The sequence below is a fragment of the Cyclopterus lumpus genome, chromosome 17, assembly GCF_009769545.1.
Source record: "Cyclopterus lumpus isolate fCycLum1 chromosome 17, fCycLum1.pri, whole genome shotgun sequence".
Classification (NCBI taxonomy): Eukaryota; Metazoa; Chordata; class Actinopteri; order Perciformes; family Cyclopteridae; genus Cyclopterus; species Cyclopterus lumpus.
This window is the reverse complement of record NC_046982.1, coordinates 21,446,150-21,457,880: the sequence shown is the minus strand read 5'-3', so window position 1 is coordinate 21,457,880 and position 11,731 is coordinate 21,446,150. Positions and strand designations below refer to the sequence as shown.

The 11,731-nt window shown below is 46.2% G+C and overlaps 1 protein-coding gene across 1 annotated transcript; it reads right to left on the bottom strand.

The window, feature by feature from the left end:
- Positions 1 to 179: 179 nt before the first annotated feature.
- On the bottom strand, positions 180 to 10,842 carry pip4p1a (phosphatidylinositol-4,5-bisphosphate 4-phosphatase 1a). The gene is made up of 7 exons (XM_034554884.1): positions 10,583 to 10,842; positions 9,439 to 9,632; positions 6,591 to 6,697; positions 4,899 to 5,004; positions 3,940 to 3,992; positions 3,278 to 3,368; positions 180 to 1,996 (listed from the first exon to the last, which is right to left on the bottom strand). The coding sequence occupies exons 1-7, from the start codon at positions 10,701 to 10,703 to the stop codon at positions 1,853 to 1,855; spliced, it is 816 nt and encodes a 271-aa protein (XP_034410775.1). The 5' UTR covers positions 10,704 to 10,842; the 3' UTR covers positions 180 to 1,852.
- Positions 10,843 to 11,731: the final 889 nt, after the last annotated feature.

Genomic DNA, 11,731 nt, shown 5'->3' with positions numbered 1-11,731 from the left:
GAAAAGCAACAAAAGTAAAACGCTTCAACTGATGAAACGTCGCCTTTAAGACAAGAAATGGGGCGTAAATTAAATAAAAATTAATAAAAATGAAAAAAGAAAAGTACAAATGAAACTAGATTTACGGCGTAAATCGGAGTGTTTAAAAAAACAAAACAAATAAAAACAACTCACATTTTGTACATCATCATCATGTCTTTATTTGTTTATTTGTGTGTAAACAAAACTCTGAAAAGAGCGTCAGCCGGCTTCTTGATTATTGGCAATAACATGATTGATTTCTGGGTGAAACACGATCGCCCACAAACAGCTCTTCTTTAATCAAGACGTTCAATCTTATTTATTTATTTATTAATGCACTGATCATAACATGAAGCTGGAGGATCAATCATTGTATTAATCAATAATAATGGAGAGAAAAAAACATGTCATTGATCCCGTTAGAAGACAATAAAAGGAGATTTTAGGACTTGATAGATGACCCTTCATTTTTTTCAGCGTGTAAAATAAATAACATGACACTTCCACGTGAAGGGTTTGCGACCTCAGTTCAGTCTTGCAGGGTAACGTCTCCTCATCTTACTTTGTGTATGCAGTGTGTCTCACTACTGTATAAGGTGCTGGGTGTTTGTGTGAGGGGGGGGGGGGGGGGGGGGGAAGAGGGAGAGAGAGAGGGAGAGAGAGAGAGAGCGCTTGAGTGTGATTGGTCAGAATGTGTTCGTTTGTTAAAGAGTTGGACCCCGACACGGCGTCCAGAGGCTCATCAGGTTATTAGTAGTTCATCAAATCATTAAATATGGAACAGGCGAAGAGTTGCAAAAATAACCTTCTTTTTTAAAAACAACAAAAAACGTCCGAGGCGTCCAACAACAACAACAACAACAACAACTATATTTACAAATCAAGACAACAACAAAAAAGATACACCGAAATTTAAATCACATTCAGAACCACAGACGGAGAAGTCGTTACGGGACTCGACGAGTGAGAATGTAACGTGTAGTGTGTGTGTGTGTGTGTGTGTGTGTGTGTGTGTGTGTGTGTGTGTTTAACCGACACGCTGCTTTCCCGGTTTGTTTACTCGCGATGCCAATTGAAAATAAACAACAAAAAAAGGTTTTGTATGAACAGAAAACTGTTAAAAGTTTTCCTTCGCTGGAATAAGGACACAAATATGGGGGATGCCTCCGTTTGTTGTGTAATCATGTGTGTGTGTGTGTGTGTGTGTTGAATCCTTCTGACACACCTGCTTTTAAGGCTTTCAAGCTGCTTTGGATCAAAGTCGGTCCCGGGGGGGGGGGGGGGATTAAAAACATGGCCGCCGTCCTGAATTACATGCGTTTCACGCACACACATTTCTACACATACTTGATCCTTCGCCTCACAAAAAGGGGCGACGCCCCCTCCGACCGCACGTCTTCCGCTCGTTCGCTTTTTCGGCGTTTAAATACGTTAAAAACACGAAATCAAAATCGGTCCAATCAGGATGGACCCTGGACCCTGGACCCTGGACCCCCCCCAAAAAAAAAACAACCAAGATTCGGCTTTACGCGCTCAGCCGGAAGCCGAAATGTAGAAACGGCGCCGGAGGAAAGAGGAGAAGAAGAAGAAGAGCGGTTCTATTGTTAAAATGAACCCCGCATGAAGAGTACGCTTTACGCATCGTCATGACGACCGATAAGTTATAAAGCAGTCGCAGCCACCGGCGTCCAGTTTCAGAAACACATCGGACTGGAAGGGACCGGAGGAGGAGCTTCTCTTCCTGGAGTTCAATAAATAATGTGGTGTGTGTGTGTGTGTGTGTGTTCTTTAAAGCCATCTTTCCTCCTGCCTGGTTGGGTTGGGGGGTCCTCTATGTGAAGTTCTGGAGGGGCTGGCTGACCCTCATGCAGGCCCAGTAGAAGGCCCGAGCCAAGGAGACCAGGACCAGGAGCAGCAGCGCGGCCCACGAGGCGTAGATCCCCTGGTAGCTCTGAGCCTTCACCCACGTTCCAGCCTGGAAGACGGGGCAGAGGGTCAGACGGAGAGGAAACAGGAAACGGGACACGGGAAACAGGAAACAGGAAAGAAGAAACAGGAAACGGGAAAGAGGAAACAGAAAACGTGACACGGGAAACAGGACACGGGAAAGAAGAAACAGGAAACAGAAAACAGGAACAAGGAAATGGGAAACAGAAAACGGGAAAGAGGAAATGAGAAACAGGAAAGAGGAAAGAGGACACGGGAAATGGGAAAGAGGAAAGAAGAAACAGGAAACAGGAAACAGGAAACAGGAAAGAGGAAACAGGAAAGAGGAAATGAGAAACAGGAAACAGGACACGGGAAAGAGGAAAGAGGAAAAGGGGAAATGGGAAACAGGACACGGGAAAGAGGAAACAGGAAAGAGGAAACGGGAAAGAGGAAACGGGGAGCTAAAGCTACAATAAAGAAAATCTTCTATGCATTTTATTCCGCGACCCGTTCATGCCGCTGCAGATTGAGAATGAACGAGAAGGTAAAAGTGACTTTGAAAGAACTCACGTGATGTTCTGAGAATATGGAAATATGAACATTTCAAAGTCACACCGAGAAAAGAACGGCCGAAAAACTTTTATTAATTCTGAAACATTAATTAGGAGGCTGTCAGGAATATCACAGGATTCCTGTAATGATAATAAACACCACACGTGTTTTAAAAAGGCAGAGTGTGAGTGTGAGTGTGAGTGTGAGTGTGTGTGTGTGTGTGTGTGTGTGTGTGTGTGCTTCATTCCCTCTAATTAAAAAGCTTCCTGGAACGGAAGTTTTGCCGTCCGTATACTTCTTTGCCGATAAAGTTTTACGGGGAGAGTAAAAACTGTCAAAAAAACTCCCGCGCTTATAATTAAAAACGTCCTATTTTTATTTTCTATTGAATCTACACGATCTCCTGCAGCGCCACGCATTACGCAACACGGCGTCCTCGCGGTCTGTCCTCCGCTGTGGGGTTCGTGCTCATCTGGCGCCCCCTGCTGTCCGGAGAGCAGAATGTGACCTGTAGATTGTTCTGCGGTTGCAACGTACAAACTATAAAAACAATATGAATATTTATTTGCGTGCACAATGTAGTTAAATGAAGAGGTCGCACCTTCGTTTTGTTTTTTTATCTGCAATTGTGAGATCAGCATATTATAAAATTAATATTTAAAGAAGGGAGGATCGATTTTGTAAACAGAAGAGACCGATAAGCTATTACTTTCTGCCCCGCCCCCCCCCGGCCGGTTATTGATGAGCTCGTATTAATGTCTGCGCGTCCACTCACCATCAGCCCGGCGGTGGAGATGCTGAACAGCAAGCAGAGTAGAAAACACCACAAGCTCCGCCTCCGGGGATACCTCTGGCCAATGGAGGAGCTGCAGGACCCCACAGAGGAGGGAAGTGAGAGGGGGAGAGAGAGAGAGAGGGGGTGGGGGGGGGGGGGGGGGGGGGTAATTTGATTAGGAAATTAAATCAACGACAACACAATGAGTTGAGCGTCTTTCCACAGCAGCAATGTGGAGTTATTAATAAGAACGGCTCCGTTCTAGACGAGTTCCCAGGAAGCGACGGCAGCTTCTTACAATGCAGCCGACATTCATTTCAACGGAAAACATGAAACACGATGTACAAATATGTTTTGAAGCACAGAAACCAGAACCGCCCTCATTTCATCCCCCCAGACGTGTGTGTGAGAATGTTCTCGCGAATCAGCAGATTAATACGAGTTTTAAAGACTTTTGACCACCAAGTTCGTGTTAAATGAGAAGAAGAAGTTCCCGAGATGTCTCGTGACCGTGAAGCCTCGGCATCACATGCCGGCTCACTCCAGTGACCTTTGACCCCCCCCACCCCACACACGTTTAAGGAGCTTGTGCAGAAAGTCCAAAGGGGAACTCACGTGGATCAGACCCCCCCCCCCCCCCCCCGATGGACGAGTCTACTCACACTTTCCTGCAGTGTGGGCACCGGGCCAGCGTCCGGTCTGTGAACTCTGTCCACTGATATCAATGGAAAAGACAAGAAGACGTGTCACCTTCAGTTTCAGCACCACAACAACAACAACAACAACAACAACAACAACATTTGACACACGAGTTATAAACGCCTCGTTTGTTCCTCTCTCCGTTTGTCATGTTTATCTGATAAACGCCTTCAATTACCTAAATTAAACTTTAGTCGCCGGTCGATTCCAACGACACGATAATTAGGCGTGAAGGAGGAGATGAAACGCCTTAACCGAAGCTCCTGGAAGCAGGTGCAACGATAAATAAATAAATAAACAAAGAGAGATGTTCTCCTCTCAGGCTGCAGACGCGGTTACATTTGTAAAAACCTGCCGGGCGCACGGAGAGACGCATTCGTCTTGTTTTGAGGAGAAAAAAGAGAAACCACTTCATCAGGCTCAGATTTAGATTTTACATTCAGCTCTTCGAGGCTTTTAAGCAGGCGGAGAAAAGACGGCCTGGATGCTGAGGGGTCCTCAATCATCCACCCCGGCCCTGGTTTAAGACCTCCTCTCAACCGGGGTTGAGGTTCTACTAGTGCTCCTCCTTCAATAACTCACGTTTTATTATTCAGTTATTCACTCTTTTTAAAAAAGGATCGTGGCCCCCGATGTTATTTTATTTATTAATTTTTTAAAAAGAGGTCGTCGAGGCATGTTGATATTCACACCGCTCGTCAGACGCTGATCAATACGTGTCGTTTTAATGCCGTTGTTCATATTTTGATGAAAATTAAAAGTAGTTTGTACATTTGAGAAAATGTATTTGATTTTGTGTAAAAGAAATGAAGAATTAAAATCCACGTTCACGTCCGTCTGAGCAGAAATGATCAATAAAACAATCAATCATCTCAAGAAAGGAAAGAAGCCCATTCAGAACTGTAAAGACGGAGTCTGGTACCAGGAAGGTGTTGCTGCAGTGGCCACAGGAGACCCGGGCCCCGGCTGGCTGGGGATCAGGACTGGCCGGACCCGGATGAACCGGACCCAGATTGATTATCCTCTTACTGGAAAGAGAAGAAGAAGAAGAAGAAGAAGAAGAAGAAGAAGAAGAAGAAGAAGAAGAAGACCTTTATTTTAAAGCGTAAAGTGTAACTCTCTCTCTCGCTCTTAAAAAATAAAGTTGCTTTTGTGCATTTATGAAAATAAAAAAGTAAAAAGCAAACTCTACTCATCCGCCTTATGATCATCATGACCAACACATTTTAAATTATACACACTTTACATTGCAGCAGAAACTTAAACCCCCCCAAAAAAGAGAAGATGGCTAAAGATGTGTTGGTCTAACCTCGGGCGTTAAAATAAAATAAATATAGAAACTAACAGTTTCTCTCTCACGAGGCGGCGTGCTGTTCGGATGAGCTGCCGACGCCTTCTGCTTCCTGTTAGTTTATTTATGTTTCCAATAAAGAACCAGAACACATCTGTGAACTGGTTTATGGCTTTTTATTCCCCGACAGAAGGAAACTCAAACTCTTCTTTCTCAAACTGTAGATGAACTTTAAGAAAAAGGAGCGAAGTGGAGGATGTGGAGGAGTGAAGTGGAGGAGTGAAGCAGGAGGATGTGGAGGAGTGAAGTGGAGGAGTGAAACAGGAGGATGTGGAGGAGTGAAGTGGAGGAGTGAAACAGGAGGATGTGGAGGAGTGAAGCAGGAGGATGTGGAGGAGTGAAGCAGGAGGATGTGGAGGAGTGAAGCAGGAGGATGTGGAGGAGTGAAGCAGGAGGATGTGGAGGAGTGAAGTGGAGGAGTGAAGCAGGAGGATGTGGAGGAGTGAAGTGGAGGAGTGAAACAGGAGGATGTGGAGGAGTGAAGCAGGAGGATGTGGAGGAGTGAAGTGGAGGAGTGAAGCAGGAGGATGTGGAGGAGTGAAGCAGGAGGATGTGGAGGAGTGAAGCAGGAGGATGTGGAGGAGTGAAGTGGAGGAGTGAAGTGGAGGATGTGGAGGAGTGAAGTGGAGGAGTGAAACAGGAGGATGTGGAGGAGTGAAGCAGGAGGATGTGGAGGAGTGAAGCAGGAGGAGTGAAGCAGGAGGATGTGGAGGAGTGAAGTGGAAGAGTGAAGTGGAGGAGTGAAGCAGGAGGATGTCGAGGAGTGAAGTGGAAGAGTGAAGTGGAGGAGTGAAGCAGGAGGATGTCGAGGAGTGAAGTGGAGGATGTGGAGGAGTGAAGTGGAGGAGTGAAGCAGGAGGATGTCGAGGAGTGAAGTGGAAGAGTGAAGTGGAGGAGTGAAGCAGGAGGATGTCGAGGAGTGAAGTGGAAGAGTGAAGTGGAGGAGTGAAGTGGAGGAGTGAAGCAGGAGGATGTCGAGGAGTGAAGTGGAGGAGTGAAGTGGAGGATGTGGAGGATGTGGAGGAGTGAAGTGGAGGAGTGAAGTGGAGGAGTGAAGTGGAGGATGTGGAGGAGTAAAGTGGAGGATGTGGAGGAGTGAAGTGGATAATGAGGCAATAACGGCCTCTCACGAGGCCGTTATTGCCTCATTATACCGACTCACTGAGCGCTGCATGCTCAGCCTTAATTGAGAGGACTGCTGCACACACGCACACACACGCACACGCACACACGCACACACACACGCACGCACGCACGCCTCACCAATATGGCCGGGGACAGGCGATCCTCTGGGACGTGACTTTGCAGATGAGCAGACAGTTGCAGGGGCAGCGGACGTACTTCTTCCCTGCCGGGGCGTTCTTGATGGGCTGCACGGGGAGACACAGGAAGTGGACACGGAGGATGAACCAACACTACTGGAGGGGAGAGAGGTAAGCTCCGCCCACCCAAAAGACCAGACCCAGACCCAGACCCCCCCCCCCCCCCGCGTGACTCGTACGTTGCCTCGAGGGGCCGGATTCATTTGAGAAGTGGGGATGGCAGGCAAAAAGTGTGTGTGTTTGTTTGTTTGTGTGTGTGTGTGTGTGTGTGACACCAAGTTTAATTACGTAACAATGTCTTCTTGCCAACAGCTGATCTACTCACGAGTGTCGTCGCTCTCCGCCCAACACATTACTTTTGACGTGTCCCACGATTATCCGATTATTTAATACGTTTGCGTTGCTATAAAATTACACGTTGAAGTGTATAAAGAGTCTTCATGAGCGTATTCTTTTAACCAGCAGGTGCTCACGTTACACCGCTCCATCGTCACTATCCCTTCCAACAGAGTTTCCATCTGCACCGTGATGGTGGGGAGTGAAAAGTAATATCACACGTGGTCATTATGCAGCGGATTTGTCACCTTTCCTTATTAAAATGACTAATATCGACGATGCGTCGCCGTCAACGTTTATATTACTTTCAACGTCCCTGAAGCTCACAACGTTTTCCATGATTCATATTCATTTACCTTTTAAAAATCAAAAGACGCTCTTTATGAATCTTTTCACGTCTCGATATGTAATAATTGGTTTCAGGTCGATCGGCTCTGATTGACGGGCGGAGGAGAGCGACGTTCCGCCTCGTGGTCGTTGACGCGTTGCCGGCGATAAAAAAAAAAAAAAAAAGGACACGGAAATATCAATTTATAATTGTCTCCTCGCGCCGTCCGTCTAATTATCCCGACGTGCCTCGTTCGTCAGGCTAATTAACAGGAAGACACAAACATAAAGATCAAACCTCGTGTTCTGCCTCGTTTCCACATTCACGTACAGAAATCTTTTGGATTCGAGACAACAACAAAAAAATTGACGGCAATGAAGCCGATTTCGGTCCAAAGCAACAAAATCTATACGTTCACGCCATGAACATATTTATACATACATGTTCCCAACCCTCTTCAGCAACCCTCTTCAGCAACCCTCTTCAGCAACCATCTTCAGCAACCCTCTTCAGCAACCCTCTTCAGCAACCCTCTTCAGCAACCCTCTTCAGCAACCCTCTTCAGCAACCCTCTTCAGCAACCCTCTTCAGCAACCCTCTTCGGGAAACCATCTTCAGCAACCATCTTCGGGAAACCCTCTTCAGCAACCCTCTTCAGCAACCATCTTCGGGAAACCATCTTCAGCAACCCTCTTCAGCAACCCTCTTCAGCAACCATCTTCGGGAAACCATCTTCAGCAACCCTCTTCGGGAAACCATCTTCAGCAACCCTCTTCAGCAACAATCTTCAGCAACCCTCTTCAGCAACCTCTTCAGCAACCATCTTCAGCAACCATCTTCAGCAACCCTCTTCAGCAACCCTCTTCGGGAAACCATCTTCAGCAACCCTCTTCAGCAACCCTCTTCAGCAACCCTCTTCAGCAACCCTCTTTGGGAAACCATCTTCAGCAACCCTCTTCAGCAACAATCTTCAGCAACCCTCTTCAGCAACCCTCTTCGGGAAACCATCTTCAGCAACCCTCTTCAGCAAAAATCTTCAGCAACCCTCTTCAGCAACCCTCTTCAGCAACCTCTTCAGCAACCCTCTTCAGCAACCCTCTTCAGCAACCCTCTTCAGCAACCATCTTCAGCAACCCTCTTCAGCAACCCTCTTCAGCAACCCTCTTCAGCAACCATCTTCAGCAACCCTCTTCAGCAACCATCTTCAGCAACCCTCTTCAGCAACCATCTTCAGCAACCCTCTTTCAGGCCTTTTTTCCTCAACGTTATGATCAAAACTTAATTTTTTTTAACTCATCATAGACCAGGAAGTTCTCTCTTTTGTGTACGTGTGTTTGTTGCTTTGCACACAAATAACCAGATACACAAGTTTTTAAACTGTCAAATTAATTGTAGTTGCGTACGTCAACATCCGGACCGCTTCCTGTTGATTTTACCATGATGGTAAACAAGTCGGATGAAAGTATAATGACTGACAGCAAAATGACCACAATGCATCCCCCTCGTTAACCTACCATCCCCGAGCACAGGGGCCGTTTATTGTATTATAAATATTAATATATGTGATATTGCTCCTTCATCTGACTGTGTAATTAGGAGATACATATATATGCATGGCGCTGTCCGTGTTGCTGGAGGAGCATTAATAAATCAAATAAGTCACATGTGCTTTTAGTCAAAATCTTGTCTACTAAGTGTAGCGACAAAAAATTATTTATACCAAAAAAACATTTACACACAGATTACGGGGGCTATTAGTGACCTCTGGGTTATCCAGAGTAATGAGGACACCGATTCACCAAAAACTAAATTCACATTTAGTGACACATATCTTAAAAGTCCGGGTTCAATAAAACCAAAACTCCCGTGGGGATGGACACCACTTCTTTTTAAATGTGTGTGTTTAAAGTAAGTTTACTGGTCAAGTATTTGTACGGCATACTGTACGGTAGAGATGGCCGATAACTTGATTGCATCAATTCATTTGAATGAATGGTTTACAACAATAACATAAGTTTTCTTGAAGAATACAATATGAATGTGTTTTATCAATTGTTCTCGTTTGATGAAATGTGTCTTTTCGTCGGCCAATCAAACGCTCGCGTGCGTCGCCCTGGAGACGTACCGTGGCTTCGTTGCAAACCCCGCACTTCACCACATGCTGGTGGATCTTTCCCTCCACGGAGATCAGGCTCTGACACACCCTGCAGCTGATCACAGGTGCGCTGCCACTCTCCGGGGAGGTGAGAGGGGAGTAGGGCGGCGGGTCCTCCCCGAGGAGCACCGAGGGCTGCGTCGGGCTGGGGAACGGAGGGAAGCCTGCACGGGGAGGGAGGAAACACAAGTCAAATTAATGGATGGAGAAGGAACATAAATACAGGAGTTGCACAATGGATTGGGAGGGAGGCCTAAATTCCCATGACAAGTAAGCTCTTACGTTGCGATTAACAAGATAATAAGATTTAGTCCCGAGGTGGACTGAAAGGAGCTTTAGAAAGAAAAGAATTCTTGGAATGCAGGTTCAACAAATAAAGAGTTGAGTATCAGTGAGAGACGTCTGCTGAGGAGAGTGAGTTGGTTTCATCTAGAAACCAGATGCAACTCACATGAACTCACCTGGTCTGCTCTGCAGTCAGCAAGCAGAGAGCCATTAGGAGCCATACGTTCCCATTAACGCGTTTACCGGCATGTCCCGCCCTATGCGAGCCGCCATTGGTCGCAGCATCCCCCTCACCAGCCTCCTGAATGGCTGTCTCATGCGTCAATCAAATCAGGTGTTTTGTCAGATGCTAGCTAGCTAAGCGGTCCAGCTTTCTAGCTTCTCGGGCATTCCGCTGTTGAAATACACGCGGAAATGTGCGTCGGGGAACGTAAAGAATACATATTAGTATTAATATTGCTGAGCTTCAGATGTAACGCTCAGCGCGCGCGGGTTTACCGGCGCTAACTAGGGCGAGCGAGCTAGCTAGCTAGCTACCAAGCTAATACCTAACGGTTGCTAGGTTGGTTGGTTGCTAAGGCCTCCGGTCTCTTGTTTCACGTCCCGGTTCCACAAAATAAACGGCGCGTTTCATCCATGAAGACGGACTTTAAAACGCGTCCATTGCACCGAACACGGTCCCGACAGGCCGGTTACCGGCTGCAGGAGGCGGGCTAACCGGGTCCGCGCTGTCAAGCGGAGGCCACCGTTAGCTCGGCTCCTTGAGGCTGGAGTCCGGCGGAGGAGAGAGGGGGAGAGAGGGAGAGAGGGCTCCACCATGGATACTCACTCTGGGGCTTGTTGGGCGCGCCGTAGGGCGCCGCACCGGGAGACACACCGCCGCCGTTACCGCTGCCGAGAGCACCATCTCCCAGATCCGATAGTAACGGGGACCTCTCGCCGTCCGCCATACCGAGAGCCAGGCGTGGGGAGAGGTGGTGGCGGTGGGGGGGAGGGGGGGAGTGGGAGCGTGAATACAGACCAATGCTGTATTGTTGTGTCGGAAATGCCGGCGTCACGTGATCACACCATCAGCACCACCATCACTGCGGAGCACCCAGGGGTGCTGCTTCTGCACAGCACAGGTGTCATGGTGCCAACCTGTGAGGAGCGGTTTCCATCTATTTAAACCCTTATAATTCACATCTAGTATTCAAGTATTCGCAAAACAATCTGTAGTTAAAGTAGCCGATTAAAAGTTATACTAATAACTCATAATACAGAGTGTCTGTCTTCAGTGTTATACTGTTATATAATTGTTAGTAAACTACATTTAATCTGATAAAGCAGCTCCTAATTGAATAAAGTGACGTGCAATATCTCACTCTGGAATGTGGTGAAATATAAGCTTAAATTATAATAAAATGGTGATGCCGACGTAAATATATATATAATATATATTTAGATTGTTGTCACCACTGCATTGTAACATCCAGTTCTTCCTTTGTGAAATGAGCAGCTTCCCTGATACAAGATAACATGTTTTTAATCCAGGTGTGAAAATCTAATTAATTTGGTCAAAGCAATCTTTATATCTGCCAATGTTTCAGTTACAAATCCACTTCCTCAAATGTGAAGATGCCAAAAATAGACAGTGTCGCACCACAGAAACACACGGTTCAGTCTTTATCAATACAATTCTCACGTGCCCATATTTATGTCGACATAGTTATTGATCTGTAATAATTCCAAAAGTTAATGGTCAACTATGTCAGTAATTCTTGTTTCTAAACTTTTATTCCGCTCCTATCTCTTCATCTTTTGGATCGTGTTTTATTTTTGAGGCACTGAGGCAGCAAATAAAGGATTTTTATTATTTTTTTATTAATCAAATTGAATTTGTGCCGTCTTTACAGGCTTGAAACTATTTTTAATCGATCTTTTAATGTCTTTCCCCTTAATCGCGTCAAGGCGGTTCCTCCTGAAATGACAAACAGAT

Coding starts and splice junctions, on each gene's coding strand:
- pip4p1a (XM_034554884.1), bottom strand. CDS start 10,703: ATGGCGGACGGCGAGAGGTCCCCGTTACTATCGGATCTGGGAGATGGT. Junction 6,698..9,438: donor GGGTTTGCAACGAAGCCACG/GTACGTCTCCAG, acceptor CTCCCCGTGCAG/CCCATCAAGAACGCCCCGGC. Junction 3,369..3,939: donor TGCCCACACTGCAGGAAAGT/GTGAGTAGACTC, acceptor GGGGTCCTGCAG/CTCCTCCATTGGCCAGAGGT.